This window comes from Lepidochelys olivacea, assembly GCF_965140295.1.
Source record: "Lepidochelys olivacea isolate rLepOli2 genome assembly, chromosome: 10".
NCBI lineage: Eukaryota > Metazoa > Chordata > Testudines > Cheloniidae > Lepidochelys > Lepidochelys olivacea.
Genome location: NC_140420.1, coordinates 83,986,133 through 83,998,386, shown reverse-complemented (window position 1 = coordinate 83,998,386; position 12,254 = coordinate 83,986,133). Strand labels below are relative to the sequence as shown.

At 43.4% G+C, this 12,254-nt stretch overlaps 1 protein-coding gene across 6 annotated transcripts in view; it reads right to left on the bottom strand.

The window, feature by feature from the left end:
* The window catches only part of FRMD5 (FERM domain containing 5), a gene marked incomplete at its 3' end in the record, with an annotated part of 291,342 nt that overhangs the window by 51,161 nt on the left and 227,927 nt on the right, over positions 1-12,254 (bottom strand). For all 6 annotated transcript variants that reach the window (XM_084641253.1, XM_084641249.1, XM_084641250.1 and 3 more), the window contains exons 5-6: positions 6,849-6,946; positions 235-358 (exon numbers count right to left, since the gene is read on the bottom strand). In XM_084641253.1, coding sequence (XP_084497379.1) covers positions 235-358; positions 6,849-6,946 — 222 coding nt within the window. The remainder of the gene's footprint in view (positions 1-234; positions 359-6,848; positions 6,947-12,254) is intronic.

Here is a 12,254-nt window from a genome sequence, read left to right as displayed (position 1 = left end):
TCTCCATTATTTTCCCTCTTATTAAATGTGAAACATGTTACCAAAAGAAACTTTTTTTCTGATTTAGTGTATGTACAAATGCAATAAAGCTCCTCATCCCCTTACACAGAACTGTTATGTTCAAAACCTTAAATAGGAATAGCAGCAAACAAAGTACCAATAAGTCTATAGTTAATCAACATACATGAACCCTTTTAAATGGTACAGTACATTAAATCCCAAAGCTAATGTTACCTGAGTTCTGTTTTGTGAATCTCTGCAATTTTCCTTTCCAGCTTTTCCGAATGTTTGGGGAAAAACTGGAACTTGGAGCTGTAGCCTTCTGGGTGCTTCCCAGGGTCATAGTCCCCAATCTCCGCTAGTAAAAGAAAGAGAGGCTATATAATGAAGTAACAAGGTTTTTGTCATTTGGAGTGAAATCATTTTAGAAGTAACTGCAATTAAAAGAACAAACTGGTTTAATATTAAAAGTCAAAGGGCATCTGCCCAGAAAGGGGGTTTGTGGGTTGGAAACAGAAAACTGTTTCTTCTCCAAATGAAGTTGATAGCGAGGGGCTAACTAGCCGAGGGGGCTGGCAATGGGATACTGAGCAGTTCCCTTCTAGGGGCCCGATCCTCCAAAGTGATGGGTACCTTCAAACCCCCCAGGTGCCGATGAGAATGGAGGATGCTCAGCACCTCGCAGGGGTAGGGATCAGGTGACCAGTTCAACTCCAGCCAAGCTGGTGGCGAGCCTGGGTGAGTGGAACCCTGTGTGGAATTAGTTTGATGGGTCTCTGTCCAGTTCCCAGTGCACAGGTGTCCACAATACAAGAAATCCACCATCACACCTGGGTCCTAGTCTCAGCAGGGAAATCAGAAAGTGAACAGGCCTGGAGAGTGAATGAACCTCTGACTCCTAGCCAGAGCTAAGGCTCATCGCATGGTGAAACAGCATGGGAAAACTCGCGCTGCCGATGCCTGCAGCTGGGTGCAGGGTTTGCAAGGAATCATGTCTCTCTGACTTTCACTCTGTTTGTGAGCAGATGGTCACTGGCTCACCTTTATTCATTCTTCAGAATTATTCTGTCCAGTAATTAATAGGAACTACTCTCGGCCTGCAGTGCATTTCCAAGCAGTTCACTGCCAATATTAAAAGTAGAGTTATTCTGCGAGGACCAGTCGTTCACATGGTGTAGCCCTGTTCCTACTGGAGGAGCAGAACTCTAAGAATCAGCGTTCCAGAGCAAAAACTCCCCCTTCTAAATGTGGACCCCCATCTTGGAATAATCATAGAATCATAGAATATCAGGGTTGGAAGGGACCCCAGAAGGTCATCTAGTCCAACCCCCTGCTCAAAGCAGGACCAATTCCCAGTTAAATCATCCCAGCCAGGGCTTTGTCAAGCCTGACCTTAAAAACCTCTAAGGAAGGAGATTCTACCACCTCCCTAAGTAACGCATTCCAGTGTTTCACCACCCTCTTAGTGAAAAAGTTTTTCCTAATATCCAATCTAAACCTCCCCCACTGCAACTTGAGACCATTACTCCTCGTTCTGTCATCTGCTACCATTGAGAACAGTCTAGAGCCATCCTCTCTGGAACCCCCTTTCAGGTAGTTGAAAGCAGCTATCAAATCCCCCCTCATTCTTCTCTTCTGCAGGCTAAACAATCCCAGCTCCCTCAGCCTCTCCTCATAAGTCATGTGTTCTAGACCCCTAATCATTTTTGTTGCCCTTCGCTGGACCCTCTCCAATTTATCCACATCCTTCTTGTAGTGTGGGGCCCAAAACTGGACACAGTACTCCAGATGAGGCCTCACCAATGTCGAATAGAGGGGAACGATCACGTCCCTCGATCTGCTCACTATGCCCCTACTTATACATCCCAAAATGCCATTGGCCTTCTTGGCAACAAGGGCACACTGCTGACTCATATCCAGCTTCTCGTCCACTGTCACCCCTAGGTCCTTTTCCGCAGAACTGCTGCCTAGCCATTCGGTCCCTAGTCTGTAACATTCACTTCACATTTACTGTTTGGGCAACATTTCTGCCAATAAACTAATTTGCTAGCATAGTGCTTGAAAATGAGCACAGGAGTGGCATGGACACAACCGAAGAGGATTTTAAAGTGTGAATGAATATCTACAGAATAGTTTTGCGTGGTATCTTCCCATCTCTACTGCGCTGAACCTGCTCTAGGGAAGATTGGAGGAGTCCACCTGGCAGGATTGGCAATTGGGCAGCTTCCCCTAGCATTAATGTACACAAAAATGTTAACAAAAATAAAATTTACATCTCTATCCATGCCATCTCCCACAACAGCCACCACATGGCTGTAGAACAGGGACCAGCTCCTGAAGTCACCAGGATGTATTCCTGTGCTCAGAGGACGTCTGCTGTCCTTTCACATTAAACAAGACAGAGCAATGAATCACGCTCCACTTGTCTAGATGGGAAAATGATTCTAATACCATCCAAGAGGTTCTGAGGAATGCTGGGTCCGTAGCCACTAATGTCTACAACAGAACTCCGGAGGCACAGTGCGCCATTGTATCACATCTTATAAGCTCAGAACAATTCAAACTACCGTGGACATTTAAAAAAAAGATTTTTGTGTGCTCCGTGGATGTGACTCTGCTTGCATCTCAGAAAAACAAAGTTAATTAGTTGGAAAGATCTTCAGATTGGCACTGGCAGAAAGAGCCTTTTGTTTTCTTTCTGAAATGAGCAAATTCCCAATGAATAATAACGAAGATAACAACCCTAATGGCCCTCCTGTATGACACGCCATAGCAGGGGACTCTCTTGCAGGGAACTTATGCAAGGATTCTCACATGGACGTTTCCACTATATCACCTCCTGGCAGGATGGAGTTTGCTCCTCCTCCTTGGAAAGGTTGCTCCCAAACGTGGCAGACACCCTTGGGCAGGGCTGGCTGTGCGGAAGCCCTGTATCCCCCCAGAGGCTCTAGTCCCATAGTACCAACTCCAGTGACATGATTCCACTGCAGCCACACTACCAGGGACTCCCCTCTGCTGTGGCATCCCCGAGGAACCACTTTAATATATGGTGAGGTGCCTCTACAGGATGGGGGTGGGTGAAGACAGCTTACGTTGAGCTACTCCTTGTCCTGTCCTTTCCCCCTTCAGTGGCTCATCCAAATACATCCCATCTCCCCAGACAGACCCCAGGCCCCACCCACCCATGACACACACAAAACATACCCACCCTGAATCCAGGAAATACTCAGCAACCAGGAAAAATACCCCATTCCAAATTGTTAAAAACCCGGGCATGTTCAATGTTTGCTTCAATACAAGGACATCACAGGGCACTCTCTGGGTTCCATGTCTATTTAGAATCTTCCCATTGAGACCAGGTTCATGACTCTGTTGAGCAAACTCAAGCCCCTGTCAAGAGAACCAGGCTAGGAATCCTGCACCAATCATGTGCAATTCATGCCTTCCAATGGCCCCAGCATGAGATCAGGTGAGACGTGGCTATTCCCCCACCCTGAGGTTTGCTTTGAGATTGGGAGGCTTTTCCCAACCCAAAATCTAAAGAGCGACACTGAGCTATGAACCCACAAGAACACAGCCCAACAACAACGTCTGTGGGAGCCTCAGGCAAGCAAAACTCCTCTAGGCCCCACAGTCCCATCAGAAACATCGAGGATTATGCAGGTGAATAGCTCAGAGCTGGTTCCTCTAGCTCCATCACACGTTCAAATGTGTTTCATAATCTCTCCTGAACAATTAGCATGAGGAGGAGCAGGTCCTGCAGCGGTGCAGCATATAGCTGCCAGGCTGGAGCTGCCCATGAAGCCAAGACAATAAACTGACTTATCAGCTGATTAAAAGTCAGCTCTGCTCTTTTCATACATCTGAAAGAAATGGGCTGATTTCTCCTCGAGACAGGCTGAACAGGCAGCTACCCTGTTTCCACTTGCATCACCCTCTGGGAAGCAGCCAGTAATTAAATCCAAATTTGACTCAAGCTGCAGTAAAGGGGAACAGAAAAGATGAAAAAATGGTCCTCTCTTGGCTGAACAAGGCAGTACAGTATTTCATCTCTGTCTCGTACTACTGAGCTGCGTATCTGCTTTCCAGACTATATACAAGTCCTGCATCTGCAGCATCTCACAACTCAGCTGGAAAGGACCCCCCCCCCCTCTCTCTCATCCAATTTCCTTTGGTCTGTGGCTCCTAGTGAAATGTAGATGTGATATTAATGTGCATGCTTCCCCTGTAAAATGCTGAAGGGGGGAAAATACACCCGTATTTCAAAACTAATGATTAGTGCCTCTAAAAAATTCAAATATATTGAACTGTAAACACATGCGTGAGTGTAGAAAAAATATCCGGTCTACTATGAAATATCTTGTACGTGCTTTGGAACTGGAACTTGTCATTCTGTACATCCATGGCTCTATATAAGCGATGACACGCACAAAACGACATTAAAAAGAGCATTATTAGGCCTATGTCACCTTAAATCAGCTCTCTTATTATGCACATGCATTGTGACAGAGTCTTTAATTATAGTCACGTTGTATTTTTGCCATAGGCTTGGACAAATCTGAGCAGATTTCATGGGAATGGCAGACAGTACACCCCAGACACAAATGCCACCCCGCTGCAAATTTCAAGTCTCAGCTCTCAAGCTCTGGGGTGCTAGAATTTTTTAACATGGACGGAACAATGTATTTTGCCCTAGTCTCATTCTCAGAAACAGATGAACTTGTTTTGGCTGAAATTAAAAAATAAACCAAAAATCAGCCTGAGGCAGACACTCAGAATGGAAAATTTCAGCCCAAACAGTTAAAGTTTGGCAAAGTTATAAGCAACTGAAAACAAGGTCTTCTTAGGAGAAGTGTCAGTCAAACTTAATACGAGGCTGTGCTACCAGAACGTCTACAGATTTTCAACCCAGACCTTCGGCTGTTCAGTCCTTTAGGACTCCACAAACTGAAGGGACGTTGGCCTCTTCTGGCCTTTCCATGTCTTGGGCTGGGGATATCCAGACAAGAGTGCTTTGTGTAGCAGAGACACTGGCAAGAACAGGAGTGGTAAAATAAGCAAGAGGTTTCCAGATATTTTCCCCCACCCCACACTGTGCAACCAACCTGGGTCCTGTCTGCGACTTGCTGACAAGTTGTTTCTTGGCTGATGAGCTTGATGGAAAGCCATGAATTTGCATAAGGACATGTTCATTTGTGCCCCCAGCTAACAAAGCTGTGTTTGTTGTACTCGGGTCCCTCTTTAAAGCCACACACTAGAAGGGCATGCAGTCACTCATGTGGAAAGAGCAGTATTTTCTTGCAAGGCTCTTTAGGACTATCCATGCTCATTTGTCTGGTGTGTACATATTGGAGAGACCAGGAGATGGTAACAATGCAGTCCTTAATGTTTTAGCTGAAGCACAAACAATTATTTCATTTTTCCTTAGTTAAAATGTCTGGCTCCATAAACCAGGTCTTTCCTTTGGAATCCACCCTTCTCTGAGGTTTGTAAAGAGATGCCCTTCTACAGCTAATAGCTCTTACCCAGGAATTCTGACTTTCTTCATTCAGACAAGGGGAAAAAATAAATGTCAGTCTCAACTTTCAGTAAATGAGTCTATTTCTTATCTATCTTCTCTGTCTGTTGTATTTAGATTTATATATTTTAAGGCCAGGAGGGACTATTCCTTCAACTAGTTGGACCTCCTGTATAACATAGGCTACAGAATTTCATCCAGTTACTCCTGTATTGAGCCCAGAAACTTGTGTTTGACTAAAGCAAATCTTTTAGTAAGGCATCCAGTCTTAATCTGAAGACTTCAAGAGATGGGATTTACAGAGCCAGTCACCATAATTGCAGTTTCGAGAGACCTTCTGCAATACTGAAAAATATAAACATAGCCAAGCTTCCTTCTATGTCTTTACTGATAACTAGGCATCACCCTGCCAAAACTGGCCACACTTGCTGTCTAGCACTGGGATGTCTCACGGAAGACAGGAAGGAGAAAGTTACGCTGAGGAGGGTAAATCAGGACAGGACCAACCAATTTAACTTTGAGATTCCAAATCAGAGGGTAATAACAGCAAGAAAGTGATACTCTCGAAAGCACCAGTTATCACATCTATTGCGCAACTACTGCACTGATGCATGTCTGGACACCAATGTCTGGTGTGTCTGAGGATGCAGCAAAACTTCTGTAGGAAGTCTCAACACACGAGAGTGTTTTCTGCCCTGCAAGTACCCCAAATTACCTAGGAGGTTTCTCTGAAATCAGTACTGAGTCCCATGCTGCTACAAGCCTCACCTACCTATTCGAGAGTATCACTTCAACTCCAGAAATCCCTGTATCCTAGTTACAGAGGAAGCGTGGATTAGGAGCTGCAACACAGTGACCCGGAAATCAGGAGTTCTAGATGCCCTTTTTCGCTTTATCACTGAATCTGTGTCGCTTAATGCATGGTGCCTCATTTCCCATCTGTTAAATGGGGATAAACCCACCTGCCTGACAGGGAGATTGTGATTTTGTAAAGTGCTTTGAGACCCTCAGATGGAAGCAAGTGCAAAATACTAGACACATAATGTTGATCAAAGGGCCATTTATTCAGACACAACTGACCTGAATCCAGGTGGAATAACTTTGAGGGAATAGATGGCAGAGTTGTTGCTTCTGGTACAGTTTTAGATCACACTATCAATTCTAATTTTATTATAGACCAACGTGGTACTGGCACAAGGACAATCTTGAAGTATGAGCCCTGAATTGGTTAGATGACATTTGTATTCAAGGTGTAGTGATCTATTGTAAGTGAAATAATGTAATCAGTACTTAGCATGAAAAGAAAATTTATCTTGTCACAAAGCATTACCTTGAAGGATATAGGCAGCTAACAATGCAGCATCCGACGTCTTGCAGAGAAGGCGACCATGGTAGAGATCTCTTTTGATCTGCAGGAAGACTAAATACCTGAGGAGAGAAACAGAATTAGCTCTGAATTATTTCTTTTATTAAGCAATGCTTAAGTTACCTAAACGTCTGACTCAAACAACGAAAATCTATCGAGACACTTCCACTCTACATTCTCCCCAAACATTCCGTTTACAAGATATTACATCAGCTGTGACTTAGTCAAGTGCTAATTTGCCAGTCAGTCCCCAAGTTAGGGTCAATTCTCAGGGCTCAGAGGTATGCATGCCGCTCCTGCTGAAGTCCACAGGAGTGGCGATATGCATATATATGAGACAAGAATCTGATTCATAATTTGTCGTGCAGGTCTGAGACACAACCATCTAGTCACTTACCTGCCTTCTTACAGGTGCAGAAATTAAAAAAACAAAGCCGAGATGCAGACAGAAATTAAGAGCTGTGTCTTTAATGCGAATACTCCAGAGATCTTTTTCCACAAGACCAGAGGAAACGCGGAAAGGAAGGAACATTCGTACAAATATTTACTCTAATGCCAACTCTCTTCATTTCCATTCAAGCCCACTGAAATCAATGAAACCCTCTCACTGATTTCAATGGGTTTTGGATCAGCCCCAAAGAGAGGTAAAATAACAAACAAGGGCTTTCAACAATCCTAGCTTCTACATCAGAGAGGTCTCCAGAGTCCTGTATTTCTGACGTCCACAGAAATGAGCATGATGTCACAAATGTCTGACTCTCCCTCAAGGCCAAAGACAGGAAGGGTAGGACCAAACCCTACTCTGAGCACCTTTATACAGAATTGGAATGGTCTCAGCCAATCAGAGAACAGACTGCTGTGCCAAACTGACCAACAACTATGCTTATTTCTTATTTATGCAATTCTCTTCACTCCGATTAGCTACTGGGATATGATTTGCATAATGGTTTCCAGTTATTTTTCACCAACTGCATAGCACCGAAATCCCTGTAATCTAATGGTTAATTATTGGTTTTTTACTCTTGGTCTTGCAGTAGTGCCAAAGTCCCCATTGAAGGCTATTCCTCTGGTTTTAAACTTCTCTGAACTTGCACTTCACCCTTGGAACTCAAAACCTTTACAGAACACCGACTTAGAAGAACCTATTCTTCCCTTAATGTACATCTGTATGGTCTAGTAGCACTGTTACAATTACTGACATTATTATGTGCAAGGTCCACTAACATTATTCCCCTCTCTGTGCCTCGATTTCTCTATCTGTAAAATGGGGGTACTGATACTGACCTCCTTTGTAAAATGCTGAGAGTGACACTGGAAAGCATGATACAAGAGCTAGGGATTGTTATTACTACTATTATGAGATATTTTAAGAGCTTAGATTCCTCTGAAAGCATTCACCTCTCTCCTTGGCATCTGTCATTAGTGGATAATAAAATCAGCAATTCCTATGCTTGACAGTCACTATTTCTCTAGATTTTATGCAATTTCAATAAATCAAAGCCAGCAAAAAGAAAAAACAAAATATGACTAAAAATTATAGTATGATAATAATGATAATAAAGTTAAAATAAGTAACTGTGTGGCAGTTCAGACTGAGTTACGATGGCATTCATTACATTTGGGAAAAATAATCTGATGTAAAACATAACTCACGTAATTAAGGAGCAAACTGTAAACTGGCATGCTTGGAAATATGTTTAAATAATTTAATAATTTAACTTCCATTCTGCAGAACCTCAGCCAACCTTGATTTCTTGAGTTCAGATTTCTGATACTGCAAGCATCATCATTTTACTGGTAAAATTACAAGAATGTTGAGAAAAATCCAACTATCATAACCCACACCATGCTCCCTCCTGCTAGGACAATTGCAAGCCCCAGCTCTGCTCTTAGTTTCATGCATACATCTCATGGCAGATTTAGACTCAAAATATCTTTATAAGTAGAACCAGTCCCTAGCAGCTAATTAGCTTTTACCCTTTGCTATCCTACAGAATGAATATCCATGTCACCATTCCAGCTGTTTCGCTATGTATTTCAATTTCTACTCTCCCCACATTGAGTACTATTCATATGTACCCAAATCTCACTGACATGCTGGTGAGGTCAGGTGCGCTCTGTAATCCTGTTTGCAGATGGGAGAATTTCTGCCATTTCTACCTAACCACTTAAACCAGTTCTGGAGGGTGGTTTTTGGTGACCCAGGATGGTTTCCCTATATGCCTATACCTTTAAATGGCACTGGGAGTCAGACTTTTCCACCACAAAGGGACACAATGGCAGCCCTGGCTCTACAGGCATGAAGGAATTAATGCAGAGAAGTGTGGCTTGCGAGGTGTGGACAGAGGGGGAGGCCCGTTTTTAGAAGATTAACGCACAGGGATGCTGGCTATTGCTCGTGGATAGTGGGAACCAGGATGAGACCTCTCATTGGCCTGCAGTCAAGATGCCAAAATAGAGAGTCCTCAGCAGCAACCGAACGGTTACGTCCCAATGGCATATTTGGTAACTGACATGGGGGAAAAAGCTAACTGTGTTTGTGAAAAAATCACTGTCGTTCTGATTCAACGCCCTGCCTTGGCTGATTTTGAAAGACACACGGAGAGGGGAAAGAAGAGACCGCATCAGCCCTGAAGTCTGCAGGCAGCACGAACATGCAATGTACTGTCTTTCCCACACCTATACAGAGCTACCTTAGCCCCTGCCATGCCACATGACATGAGCCACTTGCAGACATACAGAAGAAATCTTCCCACCCCGCCCCCATGCCGATGCCAAATGTGTGAGTATTTGCTACCGTCACCCAAACAGCTCTCCCTCTTTCTATCCCAGCCCCCAAAACCTCTTTTCATCTTACAGGCCTTAATTAATGGACTGTATTTAAAAACAAAAGAGCAGATGGTGCAGGACACATAATTTAAGCTTTTCTGTGGCCTGACTTTTGTCACCGTTGCCAACATTTTCTGGGTATATTATAGTTTATTAGACAATAACAAACACAGGCAACTCTCAAGCTACTTGAACACCGTCTTGTCCACTGGGTAACTACTGGCCATCTCATCGGCAAAAAATGCTGAGTCATTCAAATGAACTAATGAGTCAGCTGATGACACTTCAATCCACCAATTGTGATGTCCGATGCCTCATGCAGATTCCCAGCAAATCTAAATCTGCCCCACGTCTGTGCAATGGTGGGACCGCAGAAGCACTCAGTCAGTCAGTCTCTTTTGGGTTTCAAGTACAGGATCTGTATCGAATTATTAGATCATCAAAGAATAGTGGAAAGAAGTAGATATGGGTGAACTAATTTGGCCTACTGCCAAACACACATGAACATGGAGGGCAAAAGTTGGACGCAGACAAGAAGGTTATTGTGTTTATGCTCCACTAAGGAAAGAATGTGAAAAGGGAAGCAGACAGCAGGAGAGACATCTAATGGCAAGGTAGGGTGGAAAATGGAGCAGAGATTGGGGAGAGTGAGTGACAAATACAGAGACGCTGAAAAAAAAGCTGAGAAAAAGCAAGAACCTTCTGAATAAAAAAAATGTAGCACGTGCACCATGGACGGAGCTATCTGGCTTCCAGAGAGTTCTTCAGTACCTGATACAAAGCTTTCCCTCACCTACAGATATGTGTTGTACAAAAACTGAATCAACCTTGCAATAAAGCCCTGAAGAAATCATGGGTTTAAATTAGGGAAAATACATTTGTGAACTTCGTCTGGTTTTGTGAAGTGCAGCAAAAGGTTTCAAGAGGTCTCCAACACAAGGAACTTGCAAATATTCCACCGTCTGTAGAAAACACCCAACTCAGCCAGCGAAAGGAAATTTCCAAGAGAAGGGCTTGTGTTCTGGAAATGTCGTTTCCTTTAAAAATGTAGTGAAGAAAATTATGCAGTTTTCTGAACTAGAGAGTTTCCTCTGTCACAGCTCAGCCACTCCTCCTATTGCCAATTTTCTCTTCAATCAGGAACTTTTAAAGCTAACTTAACTCTGAACTCACTGAAGTTTTTTCCTGATCTCAGCACCAATCAATACCTGAAGTTTCTTAGGACCAGCATCACTTATCCCCCCTGTTGATTACTTTCTAACGGATTCCCTCTGTCCGTCTCGCCAGCGCGTTGGGACTGGAACACGGACAAAGTGAACGACAAGTGACCCCCATGCCTAAGAATAGCTTTTTCGTCCATGAACCCCCCCCCCCCCCCCGGGCTTCCTTTGAATTCTTCTGCCTGGGAGAAATGCATGTCACTAGACCCCAAAGACAGTGGGAGTGTGAGATTTACATACCTGTAAGAAAGTAGCTATGCCGACGGAGCAAAAGCTGTCATCAAAACATGCGATCACGTGATCTTGGAAATAAGCCACAGTCTGTCTGGTTCTAGACTCCAAGTAACACAAAGTGCTACTGCTCCTCCCTCCCCCACCCCCTGATTGCTATATTAAGTGCAAGAGGTTAAATCTTCAGTGGCCTTAATTGGCGAAGTTTTCACCCCGCCCTCCCAAAGCAGAAATCTGACCTGCATTTCAATTCTTATTATACCTGACAACTGCAGATGTTGTGCTGATCTCGCATTACAGAAAAGAAATAGAATACCGAAGGAACAGCTTAATGACCATGCCCACCTAATAGCGATCGCTGTTCAGAGAGATGTCACTGGCCATTTCACATTTAAAGTGAGACCTAATGACTGCAAAATTTTGCAGTTGTTAGGAGTTAACATAAAATCTGCAAATCAAATAAGTGGCTCTTAAAAAAGAGCAAACACATGCATCTGTCTGAGATCTATGCCTGGACACTTCTTTGTTTCTTCCCAAATGTACCTGGAACAAAAACCAAATCAATTGTATCTGGGAAAGTTGATTCGGGGCACCTTCTTATAGAAGCAGAAATGCTTGTGTTTTGGATATGAAGTTATTTTAAAACAGGCTCAGCAAATAAGAATGGCCTATTTACAAATGATTGATTTTGTGCTCATCTGACTCGACTATGGGGGCTGGCAATCAGGTTCAGAAAGAGTTGCTCATGTATTCAGGATACTAACTTCTCAGACTTTCAGATAAGAACTATGGGTTTTATTTGTCTCTCCCTGAAGCACAAGAAAAGCTTCCATTAATTCTGAACATTATCAAGAAAGGCATAGAACTCCAGAATCCCTCTTCCTATGCTGATCTCATCTTCTATTGTACATCTTCTGTTTTCTAACCCATCCTTCTAAAGAAAAATATATTGAGTTTATTAATACAAAAGCAAAAGGTACATAATCCTGCGCCCAGAAGTATTTCAAATACACCATATAAAAGAGGGCAAAATCCCAGAGTCCATCCAACCAAGGTCCTCGCTCACCAGACACCAGAGAAAGAGCACATC